Source organism: Nesoenas mayeri (genome assembly GCF_963082525.1).
Source record: "Nesoenas mayeri genome assembly, chromosome: 20".
Classification (NCBI taxonomy): domain Eukaryota; kingdom Metazoa; phylum Chordata; class Aves; order Columbiformes; family Columbidae; genus Nesoenas; species Nesoenas mayeri.
In genome coordinates, this window is record NC_137569.1 from 7,510,048 (window position 1) to 7,527,711 (window position 17,664).

The following is a 17,664-nucleotide window of genomic DNA, read 5'->3' on the forward strand; positions in this document are numbered from 1 at the left end:
CAAACTTCTCTTGGTTCAGCACCAAGGGATTGAAAAAAGCAGCGGTCAGCAAGTTCTCCACAGCCCGGCTTCCCAGCAAACATCTTGCAGACCATCAGTGTTCTCATAGTCAAGTGCGGTTCCAGATTCAAGGTTTTTGGGCCTGGCACGCTTACACAAGACCTGGAGTCTGCTCTCCACCTGCAGTACATATACCCCCATGGCAGAATGCTTGGCGAGGAGTTCCTTTTATCTGAGCATTGCTTTATCTGATAGCACTGATCTTAGAGCTCAGTTTGCAGTACTTCCTGAATCCTCATTTACTTTAAATTTACTGACCACACAGGAACTTTTGATCATAAGACAGCATTGAGGTTTTTTTTCCCCTTTGCCTCAGACTGGCTTTGCTTTTTTTCTTTAAATATTTCTTCCCCTCTATATTATGCAGCAATTCTGATGCACATACAATGAAGGTGCTTTATTTTCTACTCAACATCTAAACCAAGAAAAAGTTATCAAAGGGATTGACATGTGTCCTAAAAGAAGTAGTTTTAATATCAGTGACTGAAGTACAGGACCAAAGAGCGTGGATTACTGTTCAGATTGAGGACTGTGTTGCCTTTTAATTTTAAAATAGATCTTTTCTTCTCTATTCAGAGGGAAGGCATGTTCACAGCATTCCAACAGGCTGTTTCTTCAAAGGGAGCTCTACCTTTTATGTTCTGCGCAAGTTCAGTGGCTAAGCATTTTCTTCCTGACCACCTTCAGCTGCTTAGATGTTACTGTCTAAAAGTAGGGTGTGGGTAGAGAGGGAAAGATAAATACTGTTTGCTTTATTTCAGTGATAGTCCCTTGTGTGCAGCACCTGTGCCCAATCTTGATTATCTCTGAACATTTGACAGTTTTCCACTTCACACATAAACACATCCTGTGATAAGGAGTGAGAGTTTGGGACTGTCTGTCCTGAAAGTGATGTTTTATTGGCCAGCTATGAAACTTAAGATTATTAAACATCATTGCGAGAAATTTTACTCGGTCTATTTTTCACCAGAGTTGTGTGGTGTTATATCTTACTAAAAGACTGACAGTGTTGATTAACTGTCATGGGATAACGCACACCTTTCCATGTTCATAGATAACAGTGCAGTAATACAGCTGGTTTTCTTCTGTATGGAAAGGAAAAGCCACCGTAGCTGTTTTCAGATCTGTAAGGTGTATAGCTGTTCTGAAACAGGAAAGTCAGTCTGGACTTTCCACTTCTAAAATGTGTCCACTAAGACCAAAATAAATAACTTCAGCAATTCCAGTAAAAGAAGACATGAATTGCAATGGAAGAAGTTTATTTTAAAGTGAGGGTGTTTGGTAAGTCAGTCTCTAGGTTACTCTTATTCCTCTCACCTCTTTCTATTTTAATCTATTGGCCAGTTGGGGCCACATTTGAAGAAAGAAGACTTCTGAAAGCTTCAGTGCTGCTTGAGCTTTCATAGAAATTTGAAGTCAGGGAAATGAGGGAGTCCCTGTAACATGGGCTTAACATTTATTAGATGTGAAAAAAAACCCACAAAGGCAAAAGCTTTTGAACATCCATGACCTCTGACAGCATTAGAGAATGCTGTCTCAAGACGTAAAACCATAGGAAAAGGGGGGTTATTGGTTCTGCTTTTAGGAAATAACTTTTTGCTATGAACTTGCCATGAACCAGCTTGTGGGACCTCGCCAAGCTGTTCTTTGGAATAGACTTGGGCTTCCCTGAGCCATGTGCTGTCGTTCACTTGTGATCTTGTGATTAGCTGTCCTGGCTCCGAGGTGCACCTGTCATTAGGGAATTAATGCACATCTCATCAGCAGAAGCGTAACATATTAGAGCCTCTTACTGTTTATAGTTAAGGGGGGAAACCCAGACTCCGTCTTTAACTGTATTGCAGTGTCTCCTGAAATGGGTGGAGGCTAGGGCCCTTTTTCTTCTACTGTGGTGTTAATTATAACAAATTAAAGTGTAGGTGACTTGCTGACAGCACTTAAAAAAATCTGACTCTTCAAAAATGAAGGGTTCGACACCACCTGTCTGTGCAAGGTAAAGGGAAGGTTTTTGTGTGTCCCAGAGAGAATGTGCAATTATTAATTTCTTCCCAAGTTCCCGTACTTGCTTCCTTTTAAGAAATTCATTCCTGAATGTCCCAAGAGATAGTTCATGGAATTTGGTGTCACTTGGACATTCACACAGTCAGGTTAGGGTGAGAAGTGTATTTGGCACTGGATGCTGGTGAATTGGAGTGTGGTATCCAACACTCGTGGCATGCTGCAGGAAGAACCAGGGTGCATCTTTGGCCAAGGATGAAGCCTCGTCCTGTGGAGACCAGTCCAGGCTTGGACAAGAGCAGGGAGCTTGAGCCTTATTCTGGGCTGTGCTGCTCTGTTATAGATGAGCTCAGATGTATCACCGCATCTTGCACTGTGTCCCTTTCCCCGTCTTTAAATCAGGGAATGATACTGACATAAATGATCAGTGCTTAGTACTTTCTAGGTAAAAACCGCTGTAGTAAACATGTTTCCATTTGCACAAGTCTGTTACTAACAAGAACTTGGGAATTTAACATAATTTCATTGCAGCGTTTCTCACTACTGAACTGTGCTCACTATGGTGTGCTTACCCGCAGGAAATGTTCCGTTTTCTTCAATCCTAGTCTCTCCTTCAGCATGGTGGTAACATTTTTATTCCTTGTTTGCCTTGCAGCAGTGCAAACAGCAGCAGCCCGTCAGCAGTGTCATAGCACAGATGTCAGGTACTGTGAAGTCAGACCTTTGATCAAAGGCCTTTATGTTTGCAGTATCAGAGGCTCAGCAGCCTTTATCACCTACCCACAATCTACAAATAAAGTTTGAACACAGAAAGTGGTTAAAGTGGGTCTGCTTTACCAACACAGAAATAAAAGCTGCCCTAAATCAGACTCTCCTAATAACAGCAACAACAGTGTTCCTGTCTGTTTTTTATTTGGGATGCACATGTCTTTTAATTAATCTTCCTTCTCCTAATTTCCCTTTCATCTGGGGCTCTTCTAAGCACTTCACAAGAACATAATAACCAAGCCCTACTGTATCTGTGACACACATGATTATTGTTATTATCTTCATTAGGCTAATGCAGACTCTGAAATTCTGCATGATCAAATAATTTACCCAGGGTTACATAGTGATGTAGTGTCAGGATTTGGAACTGAGTAGTCCCGTCTCTTAGGCCTGGGTTGAATTCAGGTTTTGCTAACGCAGATATGCCTTTGAGGGCTGTGCATTGCTGTCCTGGAACCACGGCTGAGCTCACAGAGGTCCTGTGGCAATGCAACTGGGCAAAACCAAAAATGTTGCTGTGGAAGATATTATAGCTTCAGAAATTGCTACAACTTGCACCAAATAAAACACTCTCTAAATAAAACAGGTTTGTGTCTGGGCATTTCCTGATGTCACTGTAGTCACAGGGCTCCACCAGTGACCACTTCTACTTATAGAGAAGCCCGTGGTGTCAGGCTTATTTTAGTGCACTCTTTTCTCATCTAAGTACACGCTCTCATGCAGGTATTGGGTTTATACACACATTTTACTTCCATATCAGCCATGGAGCTATAGTAGAACATAGTAAATTCTTTAATAGGTCATATTTAAGAAGCTGAATGGAAGGGTTTAAATGATCTCCTATGATAAGTCCAAAGCTGTTTTCTTTTCTCTTTTCCCTGCCAGTGCTGTGGGTAAGTTCTGGGTCTCTTAACAAGCTTTTGTGCCCCACACAGATATTATTTGAATACCCATGTGCCTTGCTAATTAACTGTACAAAGCCACTTGCCTTGTCAGCTGGATGAATTTAAGGACACGTTGCTTACAATAACTAATGCAGCCATCAAGAGATGTGCACCGTACGTGATCGTTTCCCAGCACAGCTTGACCAGGACCCAGGAAGAAATGCAAATGCTTAATGTGTTTCTGTGGGAGGTGGGCACAAGAGGAGGAATTTCACGTTGCTTTGTGCTCAGAGAAAGGTATTTTCAGTCAGTAGGAGGTGTTGGAGTGGATGATGATGGAAGGGCATTTCCACCCATATGCAGATTAAAACATGCCCATGATTAGAGGGTGGCAGTGGCTGCTTTAAATAGTTAAGGAAGAAGACACAAGAGGGTTCTAGCCGACGTTGGCAGTGTGTGGTAATATACCCTCAAGCCTCATCTGCAGGGAAATAAGTCTCTGTTGGGTCATGTGAGGATATGAAAAAGCTCCTCTAAGCAGGACCTTTTGATTTATTTACATCACATCTTATATATTAATGCACTGTGTAGTAGGATTCTTGTGTAGATCAACACACTCGTGATGGGAGAGTTCCCCAAGTTAATTCAAGAGTGGGGAGAGGGACAGAGGAAGGGAATGTGTATTGAGTATGGGAAGCTGCTGTATGGATCACAGTGCCCTCCAGATCAGGAGGTGGGTGAGGAGACCCAGAAAGTCCCAGTTCTGGTGCCCTGGGGAGAACAGGTGGATGAGAGGGAGCAGCGTGCAAGGGTGGACTTGAGCAGCTTTATCCTCCTTTCTTTATGCGGAGTGGCAGACTCATAAACCTATTTGCCATGTTCAGCAGTGCTGTCTCAGACACGTTTAAAGCATAAATATAACAGTAAGGGCTGTTCTGGGATTTCTAAAATTAGGGTAGGTATTTTTATCTGCAGCCAAAACCTTTTTCATCTGGAAGTTAAAACAAGAAGATTTGGGAAGAAGATTTAGCTAGCTACTTGAAATAGTAGGGCGCTTCTTTTTCTTTCTTTATCCTTTCTCCTTTTCCTCCTTCTCCTTCTCCTCTTTCTCTTTCTCTTTCTCTTTCTCTCTTTTTCCAGCTTTCCTGTCTCAGAAGTGGGCTGCAGCACCAAGTTAGCATCACAGTTTTAGCCTGTTTTTCATCTGTGGAGGATATGGTATAGGTAATTCCACCTTTTCCTGCTTTAGCACTTAAAACCTTATGATCATTTCCAGATCTAGGTCCCAGAGGGAGATTTGCGTTGTGGATGTTAACATTGCAAAGCCGCTTTTAAAAATCAGTATGCAGCTTGGCAGGAGCACTGGAGATGTGCTCATACACCCCTTCGCTGATATGAAGTTGATTACCAGAGCTTTTTATTAACCCAGGACCACAGCAGTAGGTTAGTTGTGCTTTCACTAAGAAACTGGTGATTCTGTGCAGTAGAAACCTGCCCAGAATGTTCCCGACATCTCTGCCAAGCATCTTTACCACCCAGCTGCGGTTCTTCTACAGGCCGCTCTGTGCAGGAACCTCTGATATGGCATCTCCCTTGCATTTTATAAAACATTCTTTGTAGTACAAAAGAATAGGAAGCTCTTTACGATTACATCCAACGATACCATCATGCCCTGGACAGCTTGTGATGTTCCAAAATAGCTTTGAGGCATTGCTAAGCAGAAGCAAAATGCAAATGAGAAATGAGATGCAGTCACTTGGAAGTATGTCCAATCCGAGTGCATATTTCTACAGATTTGATAGAAATCTTCCTAACTGGAGAAATTAGCTGTCATCTGCTGTAAACCATCAGTCACTAATTGCCCCAGTTGTTCACTCTTATCTCAGTCTTCCGTGTCACAAAAGCGTGTGTGGCTATGAAAGGGAAGGGAGCGGGTAAAAAATCCTCACTCACTAGAGTGTGATGTTAGAGAACGTAGAGGATTTCTTCTGTTAGCCCTCACAATCTTGAAATATGATGTAGTGGCAGCCCCAGACACATAGTTGCTTGTGCACAGAAGGTGCACCTGATCGCACAGGCTTTTTGGTGCCTGTCTGAAAAGCCTCAAATCCAACAGAGGATGTGTCAGAAAATAACGGTGCAAGTTCTCGTGGTCTGTGTGAATGAGGGAGGTGATGAAGTGACCAGCTAGAGGTTGCGCTTGCACAGAATTAGGCTGAGGGCTGTTAGGCTCATATCATGCATGCCATTAGTTCTCAGGTTAGTACTGTTAAAATATTCGCATGTACTTTGGCTGGTTCTAAGCAAGTAATATCTGCCCACTTCTTAGGCAGGAGGTTATCGAGCATTCAGTAGAATATGGTAGTATCCTGCAAACGTGTTTGGTTAAAATATATGCAAGAAGATGTAAAAGTAAGGGCATCAAATTGATTCTGAGAACAAGAGTCTAATCATTTTATACTCTCTAGAAAAACATGTAAATGACACTTTATTGACTTTTGTCTAGCCAGAAAACCATGAGAATAGAGCTGTGAAGTCCATAGCCACATCTGTACAAAGCCAGCAAAAATCTCCAAAATCTCTCTCAAAAAAAGAGATTTTGTAGATACTTATTTTAATTTCCTTGCAATTTGTGGCTCATGCCGGTTTCCTGACTCAGCCTCACTCCGGTATGGTGATGCGCCAAGTTTTCCAATAAGGAAAACAAGGGGGTGGTGACTCACTGGCTGGATTTGTGTGCACTTGATTTGCTCTGTCATTATCTACACTGTTTTTATTTATTTTAATGAACTCACATACAAAGTCTCTGAGATATGTTTCATTGCATGATTAGCTAGACTTGTTAATCTTCGGTAAAGATTAGAAAACCAGGAGACAACTAGAGCTTTGCTAGCAGGACCACTCTTCCCTGCCATAGCATGTGTAAGGAGAGTGTAAATGGGGGGAGTCTCAGAATTTTGTAAGATTTAAATGCATGAAATAATAATGTTCTTGCTTTTTTGAGGCTCTGCTCTTTGATCTGAAAATCTGTCAAGGCCGCTTTTACCTTTTCCCTCGCTCAAGACTGTTCCGTTCTGCGTGGAGCAGGTCCAGCAGTGCTCAGCATGCCTTGCCTGGTTTGTGTGAGTTGAAAACTAGGAAGAGGGTCTGAACTGAGTCCTGAGAGGATGTGCCGGGTATGGGAGCAGGGTCTGGCCGGCTTCAGCTGAAAGCTCCGAATGATTCCTGTCATTTGAAATGACCACTATAAACCTTAGCTACTACCTATGTTTCTGTTGGTTGCTTAAAACTTCTGATTTTGCCATTCCACATAAAGGAATCTTTCCATCTCCCAATGAATGAGTTTGTTTTCAAGTTCAGGTCTAGGTGCCCATTCATTTTATCCTCCCCTTTTATCCAAATCATGTCATTTATCCGTAATTGGAGTCTTCCCTTGGCTTGTGGGAATTGCACGGCTGATTAAACTGGGCCAAGGCAGGAGTCTTAAAGTTGAGATGAGGCAGGGATGAAATTAAAGATCTCTTTAATAGGGAGTGGAAATAAGGGGGAAGTGACGCTGTGAGCTTAGTCTCAGATTTAACCCACGTCATTTTGCAGTTTTACTGGTGAGACCTGTTGTTGCATTGGATCGTAAGTGGAAAATCTTCGGTTTTTTGGAATTTATTTAAGCTCTTGGGCTCATGTTGGCTGACTATCCCATGTTCCCCATTTGACAAGGGCTTCCTTCCCAGCCATAGTCCTGGGAACAGCCCTGCACTATAATTAAGAAGATGAGGGATTTGATTAGGGTGTGGTTTTGCCAGTGAGGCACCCAGCATTTGGCAGCCATGGTTGCATTCAAATTCCTATTTGTTTTGATTTTTTGTTTTGTTTTTTTGTTTTAAATCCGAGCAGGACTAGCTGTCCTGTGCTGTCTTCCCCAGACGCCCTGACCCTGTGTTAATGATGCCTTGTGCTAATTGATTCTACACCTGATGAGCATTTTTTTATCCCCTCCCATGCTTGCAGACAAGTTTGTGCTTTGCATACAACATTACGGTGGATTTATAGCTATGTTAGAGGAACCATCATTTATTATTACCTAGCTGCTGCCAGAAAGAGAACACGACGTCATTTTTTAATATATTTTCTTCTCTAAGCCCTTGGTTAATTGGATTCCTTATTTTTTTTTTCCTAATTATTAATTACTTGTGACACGCCGTGCAGGTAAGCCAATAGCCTTTGGGAATGACTGAATAGCTCAGATACTTCCCCACTGATATTACAATAATGATAAAAACATTGAATGGAATAAGTGGGTGTGACAGGCGGTGCAAGGATAATACTGGGTTTTATTTCGTTTCCCAAGAAGTGATGTACTTGGCTGAGGGGAAGCACCTTTCCTAATGAAAGCTCACCGAAAATGGGTGAAGAGGGCACACAGCACATCTTTGTGTGTGTGCTGGTGGGTTTTTAGTCTGTTTCCAGCACAGGCTCTGCCATGAGCCCTCAGCCCGGCACCGTTTGGCACGTGGGAGGCTCCGTGTGCCCGCAGGCTTTGGGCTCTCACACTTGCCCACCCTGGAGTTTTGTTAGCAGGTTTTTAAGCAGCTGTTTCATAGCCTGGGAACAACTGCAGTGTTGGGCACCGAGACCCCAGCTCATTGTGCTTTATTACTCAGGGAAACCCCTTTCTAAACCTTCCACTATGGGCGGTGGCAGGTTCTTTTCAAGGCTTTCTAGGTCACAGGTTTCTTGCACGCCAGTGTGAGCAGATCTTAGGAAACCCTTGTTTTGATCAGGCTGGCTACTCATTTTGTTTTGTTTGTTTCTTTTTGATGCTGCAACACTATTTCAAAACCAAAGACTTTTTCACAGATGCCTACTGTCGTGTCATACAACCATCGATATTAGTTTTGCAGAAGAAAAGTCTGTGTGTGCATCCTAAGGAAGCTCCTGTCTGTATTTTCAAGCACAGTGTCACCACTTATTTAGCAATATTTAAAGAGCAGGCTTGCTTCTGTTTGCATGTAAGACAGGGAATGATTCCATGGCAATCCAAAGAAGGTGGTATTGGACTTTAGTTCTAGATTTGCTAGTTCTGGTAGCAGTGGGAATTAATCTTGAGGTACAAATATCAGCAGGGCTACCATGGTGGTTTTCTGCACCTGAGCATTTAAATTGGGTCCAAATAGTGAAGCTGGTGTTTAATAACTAGTGGGTGGCTGATGTGAAGCCGGCTCGTTTGAAGCTTGGGGATGTGTGTGTGAACTGCAGTCACACCTTGGGCTTGCAGTGAAGATACAATCACAGAGACCTCAGAATAAACTTCTCCCCACCTAATCTTTTCACATGTCTCTGAACAGACATGTGTGTGCACCACTCCTGTGTCTCCTAAAGTATTATTTGAAGCGGGTTGAATATGGCTGCAGGCACGAGGAAGAGCCTGATGGTAGGAAGGTGGTTTGTTCCTTTAATGGTAGGAGGCCAGGGCTTGGCTGTCCCCGCTTAGTTCCCTCCACCTGAGGGTGCTGGTCCTGGAAGAACCAGGGAACACAGCCTGGAAGGAAAATGCCTTCCTAGGGATGGAGAGGTGGGTAGCAACAGGTAATGGGGGAAAAAGAGTTGTCCATACAGAGTGTGCTCTGAGTCTTTGGGAGCCAAGAGAGCAGGTGAAACTGGGCTTGGGCGAGACTGGGTTCTCCTCCATCTCCTTTGAGGCTTCCCCAAAGAGGGGTGCAGGTCCTGGGCTGCATTGGGGTGGGAGGGACACACTATCAGTGTCCAAACTGCATCATGTGCAGAGCTGTGTGCGGATTCCTTTCAAGCACCATAATATTTCCCCATTAAAAGATATCTTTAAAAATGCACATGCTTTTAAAGTAAGTAGTTCTGTTGGCCAATGGTGTTGGAGCACACGCGCTGTGATTGAAGAATGTGCATTGGCATTTCCGATGCAAGGCTTGGTGAGCTGAAAACCTGTGGCTTTGTGTCCGTAGCTTTGCGCTCAGTGCACAGCTTAGCTCTGTGTTTTGCACCTGCCTTGGAAGCAGTTTGAAATCAAATCGTGCTGTTTTGTTTTGGTAAGTGGAAAATGGGGCTCTCCCAGGGAAGCTCTAATACCTTTTGGCTTTGAAATTGTGATTTTATTGTGGCTTAGCTTATGAACACTGTTTCTTACCATGGCGACTCTTTATTCATATATACAGGTGGCAGTAATTAGGTGAAGAGCCCATGTTTCTTTTAAATATAGAACAGAACCAAGACACTCTGCACACTAGATCGGCTATGGAGGAGTTCTGAAAATGATGGTTAACACAAGAAACGTCTGTACTAGGATGACCTTCTGTTCAGAGCATCTTTTTACCACATACCAGATGACCTTCCAGTCCTGCAATTTCTGTTCTATTGTAGCTCTGGCCAGGAACACAAAGCCTATCTAGGCAAGCATTTGCCTCACGCGTGATCAGTACCACCTACCTCCCTGTTTGAAGCCTGAACCACACACTTACAGGAAAATTTGCCTTTCCCAAGGCATTTCCCCTAAATCAGAGATAACTTAGGCCATTAAATCTGGACCTGCATTTCAAAAGCCTCAGAATCAGCTGTTTTTATTCACTGTGAAATGGCCTTTGAAAGCGGCAGCAGTGCTCTGGATCCTGCACTAAGTAGAACCTAGAAACCTTGTAACGCTGTGAATGGATGAGGTTGGATGAAGTTGGCCACATTGCTCTTCTCCATTTACTTGACATTCCCTCCCTATCTTAACAGCCCATACCCAAAGACCTTTTATCCTCCAAATTGCTCTTAAAAGGCCTCTTCATGCCCAGTGCCCACAAAAATCCGATGACTCTCTTGGTGTTTTTGTCAGGCACTTAGATACTAGCATGGCAGGCCTGGTAAAATAACCTTGATAGGGCTGCAGTAACCAGTCATTCCTCCGGCTGGGTCTCCCAGCCAGTCCTGTCTCTGTGCCCATCTTGATCAGCGCTCCTGGCCAGGTGCTGCCCGTGTTTCATCTCTATGAGTTCCAAGCTCTACATCAGCATTAACAGTGTCTGGTTCAGCTAGGAAGATACTTTGGAAGGTTGGCACCATCTTTCCTGTATGTTTGTTCAGTCCTGAAAATGCCAAATGTACTTAAGAAATAATAGGTGAGAGCACTAACGTGTGCCATGTAATCATGAAGACGTCCCGTGGCCACCAGCCCTGCTGAGAAGCTGACTCAGGAATAGTGGTGCCTGTTTGCTGCCCATGGCTATTTTGAGACCTTCCTGGGACATAGGTATGAATTTTAATCCAAGAAAGGCCTTGTCAGCCTCATGGGGCAGCCTCCCTTTCTCAGATTGCGTCAGGTGCTGTGGGAGCACATCTCTACAAGGAACATGGTCATTGTCTGGAGCCCAACTCCAGCTGTCTCTGCCTTCCCACCCTCTCGAAGCAGAAGGGAAAGTCAAAAGCTCTATCATTTTCCTGTCTTCTCCCCTAGTCTATCATTGCTTAATTGTATCCCTAAAGCTTATTAAAGTCTGTGGTGATTCATTGCCATGGGGAGGTGGAAACAGAGCTGAGGAAATTTAAGAGAGGAGAAGTGTCTGCCCACGTGAGGGTGCTGAGCGGAGTGAAACTCCTGTCCCTTCATACATATGTTGCATCATCTGCTTGCAGCTGCCTCTAATTTAATGTTCTAAATCCCATCTCAAAACACCTGTAGCCCAAAGAGAATATAGAATAGACTGGGAGTAGGAAATCCATGCCAATTACACATGTAGATCTCTATTAATCATCTGAGACATTCTTCCAAGCTCACACAAGACTTATAATTGTGTTTCTATATTGTCCTGTTTCATTGACCATCCCCAGAACCTGGCTCCCTCTCCACCAGCAGAATGAAGTTGTAGGCTTAATCCAAGGTGGCTACACCTCAGTGTCCTAGATGGATTTCATTTGTGGCTACAATAGCTCAAGCTTGTAAAACACATTGTGATCTCTTGTGGGAAAAAAAAGCACTGTAGAAGTGTAAAGCCATTGTCACTGGACAAATAATTTCTTTGTAATGAATTGGAGGACCTCCTCTGCTTCACTGTGTAGGCACCATTATAATCCTGTGTACTTGCTGTTCTGGTTTCTGATGCAAATAAAGAAAAAAATCTTCTTTCTGAGGCTATGTTTTCCATCACATCCCTGGCCCCTGCTCCTCATAGTGTTTGGTAGTTTAACATGCCTCTCAGGCATCCTGGTGTGGCTGGGAATACGCTGCTGTGGGCAGGACTGGCCGCTTTCGGGGTGGTGCAGGGAGCTCTGGACATATATGTGTGTGTGTGTGTGTGTGTGTGTGTGTTCCATCATGGGACTGGGAGCGCAAAATCCCAGAGTTGTGGAGACTGGAAGGGACCTGTGGAGATAATCTAGTCCAACGCCCCTGCTCCAAGGATCTGCCTCCTCAGACAGTTTTAATAATGCAGCGCTACAGCTCTTCATCTCTGTTTTTCCATCACTGAATCGATCCTTTTGCTGTCCCATGGCAGGACACCATTTTGCTTCCTGCACAAGTTATTGGCTTGCTCTCGACCCTTGTGCACCTGCTAGTTTAGAAGGAATGAATTTGATATGGGTCTGTCTGTACCAGCTGCTTCTTTACCCCTCTCCTTTCAGGTAGTGATAGACATGGATAAGATTCACACTCTTCCCCACCCTGAGCCCTCCCTGCTCGGCGCTGAACAGTCTGAGAGATTGTGGAAGAGGGGATTGCTGTAGAACGTTGAACTAATATTACCGGGCCAGTATTGGTGCTCTAAAAGCCAAACTGAATGTTGCCCTGAGTAAATGGTGATGTGCAAGTAATATGGAATACGACAAATGAGCTTTCTTGCTTTATCCTTCCTTCTCTGTATCTGTTTTGCTTTAGTACCATTAATTTATATCTGTTCTCTTGGCATTGTCCCAGATGTTTTCTGGGAATAGTTATCTCTTGGGTCTTTTATCTCTTTGTGTTTGTCATTTAATGTGATCCTGGCAGTTCCAAAAGCCAAGATATTTATGATGAGCAAGTTCAGGTTGGCACTTAGTTGATTCCCATGACCTGCAGTGATAAGCAGAATTATTGTGTGTGCACATACAGAAAAAAAGCCAGTGTGAAAACTTTAGAAGTTACGTGTCTAAACTACTGGAATTTTTCACAAAAGGTTTGTGTTGTGTGCTTTTCAAAGGCTGAAGGCGCTGAGTTCCTTCTCTCTGTTTTCCTTGTAGGTGTGTTACTAGACATCCAGCAACACTTCGGAGTCAAAGACAGCGGGGCTGGCTTATTGCAGACAGGTAAGAGTATTTGTTTCCTTGCTGGTTTTTGCAACCTTCCTCTTCTCAGAAGGGCACTTTCGAGTTTCTTCAGTTATGGCCCTTGGGCACATTGCTTTTGAAATATTCTCCTACTAGGAAGGTGAGTGCACACGAAGGGTTTTTTGGTTTCGATTTGCTGGTGAGCATGAGTTCAGGGTTCAGAATGACTTAGATGCAGAATGGGCTAAAGGCAAACAAACCTAATGATACTATTTATGACAACTAAATTAAAAAAGGAGATGGCTTCTTCCTCTAGGTCAGAACACTCGTAATGAAGCAACAGCAGGCTCCTGTTGTTCTTACTTCGCTTAACTCTCTGTAGGTTGGTAATAAGTGTGATGTATGATGTCCTTCATGTACTCTACAGAGAATCTGTTGAATGTTCACTAATTGGGAATACAGTGTGGCATGAAAATGTAAAACTCATCAGGACAAGTACCTGAGGATGCAAACTGCAGGAAAGGTTAACAATCATTGCATTCATGGTGACTCATGGATTAACAATAGCCCGATGATTTTGGTGATGTTAGCTTCAGAGATTTCTCTCCTTGTGTTTAAGGAAGAAGGATTATTGCAATTGTGATGTCTTTTTAATGCAGCAGACATTTTAATGTTGCAAAATCTGCAGGCAGAGCTGTAACACCCCAGGACAAACCCAGCTTTCCTGGCCTGTAGTCCCGAGTTGATTTAGAACCTTTGTCAATAGGCTGGATTTGATGACATTGAGTAGCATTCTCAGGTAGTTATAATAGCACAATTTGATCTTTATGAAGAGATGAGAGGACTAGCCATGGGGAAAATGCAGGATTTTAAGGAGAGAAACAGTCTGGTTTGGAAACTTCCTACAGAATTATTAGTTGGAGTCATAGATATGTGGTGCTGTGGTTGTCTTGTCACTGTCATCTGTCTCAGGAAACCATACTGGAACAATTATATCTCCAAAAAAAATAGAATTCAATTAGAATTAGAAATAGCGTGCCAGAAAGACATTTTTTCCATGCTTTTTTTCCTGTACTGTCACAGGGGCTACTAAATGCCCATCAGAAGCTTCTCCGTGAAACTATAGCCAACAATAAAGTGTATTAAATCCCTCATTCTTTATGCTCCCACTAAAGGTGAGAATTTTCTGGAGCTCTGTCATTTGGCCCTTGATTTCAAACTCTATGAAACACTGCATTACGTCCTCCTTTTTATTTTTCTGCAATCCATGGCACAGCAGGGTCCTCATTTGTGGTTACAGCTTCTTGGTAATGTTGCAATACAAACAATTAATAACCATTTGCATTAGGGCTTTGAAAACGCTGTCCTTGTGGGATGGCAGAGTTGAGCTGAGCTGATATGTGCAGCACGTGTCCAGAACAGGAGCCCTCAGCTTTACAAGCATTACTGATTATAAGTAGCATCAATCAGTTATGCCCGAAGTGGCACTGGTTGTCCGTCAGGCTCTTTTCTACAGCAATTATTTGTATTTATTTATTGTACTCAGAGGAACAGGTCCTCAATGTATCATTAGACACAAAGTGCCTTCAAGAAAATATTCTGGTGGAAAGTGACACTTGCCAGAGCATGTATTTAATCTTCATTCCCCTCAGTGGATGAAACTGTTCTGCAGATGATTTACTGACAGCAAGTAAGAGCTGAGCTCCAACAGGGCATTTCATTTGTTAATTGCAAGAAATGTTATTTATTTCTCTAGCAAACGTACAGGGCAGCTGAAAACAGTGTCACTGAGATATTGCAAGATTGCTGCTGAGTGTGTCAAGAGTTTTCTAACTGATAGCTGGTGCTTTAAGAAAACCAATATTTTTCTCTTGTTATTTTGCTCATCTGAAAACTGAGGGCTTGACTTTACCCCTGCGATATAGATAATAATGTATTAATCACAGTGCCATCACAGGAAAATAATACTTACAAAATAAAACACCATTTTGCGTAAGTAAGGGCAGAGGTACGTAACTGAAAACTTATTAGATATATTACTTCAGCTTAACAAGTTTCCGTGTTGGCAGCTGGCCTGTGGCCCGTGTCCCCTTAACCGTGGTGAAATAAAACATGGACTAAACCACCATAAACACTAATTTCAATCTTTTGTTTGTTCTCTAAGTCTGACCTGTCTAGATGTGCAGATTGGGGAAAACGGACGCAGAGTGTAGAAGTATGTGACCAAGGTTGCAGAGAAAGGCTGTAGTGGAGCTGGGCCCAGGACTGATGTCTCCCAGAGCTCAGCCTTGACCTTGACCAGTTCCTTTGCAAGCAGAGAGATAGAAATATCATTTTATTCCCAAGAGATGGTCCTGCTAACTAATTGAGTGATGTGAGACGAAAGACTGCTCATCCTGAATGTGTCCTCTGAATAAAGAGTGGATTAGTCCTCAGGTTGTTAATCCTGCATCTAAATGAGTCGTAAATGAATTTACAATGTTAATGAGGGAGAGTGAAATGTAGTATTCACTCGCAGTTCATATCACTCATCAAACAGGCTTAAATAAAAATATCCTTTTAAGTGAGAAACAAGGCTGCAGACAGCTTTAGGAAGAGATAGTACTGAAAACTCAAACAGCGAGGGGAAAAGAAATCCACCAAAGGCAACGTCTGACCCTGCGTTTGTACCATAACCCGCTCTTTGCAGACACAGCCAATCTTGTAGCGTTCTCTCTCCAAACATTCAAAAGCCAATTCATACACTTTCAGCTTCTGCTGCTCTCTGGAAAGCAAAGGTGATTGGTTTCTTAGGAACTGCAAAGACAGAATTTGAATTTTTATCTTCTTTTATATTAATCCCAAGATACAAGCTGCTCTTTGCCTAAGAGATATAATGAAAGCTGGTTAGAGGGACACCATAGCTGCCTGTACAGAAGAGTCACAGGGACACTCCAGCCTCAGCCGTAATGGAAAGGAGCAGAACGGGGTAGTTGTCTCGGCAGCAAAGATCTGTGGCAGCAAAGGACACGCTGACAGATGGATCACAATTGCTGCTTGCTCGGTAGCATTGCAAAGTAACGCAGTAACTGTGTTCATTCCAGAGCCCTGGTTATCTCTTGATGATGCTACAATTTGGTGCTGATCCTCCTTTTTGAAGCACAACGTACACAGTTATATAAATAGTAGTTAAGTTCACTTAACTGTCCTACAGGTCTGCGTCTGAGCTTTCTTGTGCTTTTCATTTCTTACGAGTTGCTTTTCCCAGCTGGAAGAAGGATGATCTTGGATGATTTCAAGAGGTGACAGAGCATCTCCTTGCCTACTTGAGCTGTATGGCTGTAGTCAGTCAATACATTTTTAAGCCAAACCATACAAAAAGTCTTTCCCATGTGTGGAGTTAGGCAGGAGCAGCAATTTGGAGTCGCCTCTGAAAACGCAAAGACTGAGAAGATGGGCAATTGGATTTGTAGCACTGCTTCAAAATGCCGTTAACCTTCCATATATACTTAGACCACAGAAGCAGTGCCCCAGTGCTATATTCTGGTTTTCACTAGATTTTTCCTCTTCTTTCTTCAATTTTTGTGCTTTATTGCTCTGTCTGCTTTCCTTGCCCTTGGATTCATTTTGCTTTTGTGTCTCTTGCCAGTGTCTGTTTAGCACCAGAGCTCTAACAATAATAGCGCCTGGCTCTCAATAAGGTTTGTCTTCTGTGGATCTCAGGATGTTTTATATAGGGAGGGATAATGAGGCTTGCCCTTTTCTACCGATCAGGAAATGAAGAAAGCCAGATGGGAGAAATGACCTGCCCAAAGTCACACAGCGGATCTGAGGCAGAGAGAACCGCGGTCCAGCTCTGGAACGTGCAGCATTCAACTAGGTTAATGCTTAGACCCGGAGATTTGATCCTTGTTAATAGGCACCTTAATCTTCCAGCCAAGGCAGCGCAGGCTCGGGGGAAGGCACATAAAACAGCAGGGACTTCTGCATCAGATGGAGGGTATGGCAAGGATTCGTTTGAAATGCAGAGGGAAAAAGCATCTGCCTTCAGGAAGAGCATGGGGATGTCATTAGAGGAAACTCTGGTAACCAAAAGTTTATACCATAAGGTCAGAACAAGGAACTGTAAGGAAGTGAGATCTGGAGGGACTCATTAAAGATGAATAATCATAGATAACTGGGGCTCTGAAAGAACTTGTCTCTTCTCACCTGGAGACAGATGGGCATTCTCCCAAATGCCTTTCAGCCCCTGGTTTTCCAGGAAGCCTAGTGATGCCAGGTACTTTCTTAAATCTTGTTATGGGCTCTTTTTTCCCTGTAAGGGTCAACTCGAACTAAAACCTCTGTTCATTTGAAAAGTGAAGCCTTTCCTGACCTGAGTTGCCCTACCTCTTGAGCTGACCTTGTGTAACCTCGCAAACGTGTGAGCCGCTCTGGTGTGCTGCGATTGTACCAGTATGTGAAGTGAGGAGGGGACTAGAAATTGTGGAGAGCAATGATGGGATAAATCAGACTTGCTTGTTCACTTAAGGTTTTTCTTTCAGCTCCCTTTGATTCTCACTTTCTTATGATGACAGCCCATAGTGTTCTAACATTTTTAATTTATTCCACACAGAGAGCCCTGCCTCTGGATGAGGTGCTAACCTTGCATATGTGTGTAATACATGAGTTGCAGGTGCTGCATAGTTCTTTTCTCCCATCTGCTTCTACCTGAATACAT

General features: G+C 43.2%; 1 protein-coding gene across 1 annotated transcript in view; it reads left to right on the top strand.

Annotated features, from left to right (window-relative positions):
* Positions 1–17,664, top strand: part of LOC308048160 (sphingosine-1-phosphate transporter SPNS2-like) — a gene marked incomplete at both ends in the record, with an annotated part of 117,274 nt that overhangs the window by 19,894 nt on the left and 79,716 nt on the right. The window contains one exon of the mRNA XM_080357099.1: positions 12,939–13,004. Within this exon, the coding sequence (XP_080213225.1) occupies positions 12,939–13,004 (66 nt within the window). The remainder of the gene's footprint in view (positions 1–12,938; positions 13,005–17,664) is intronic.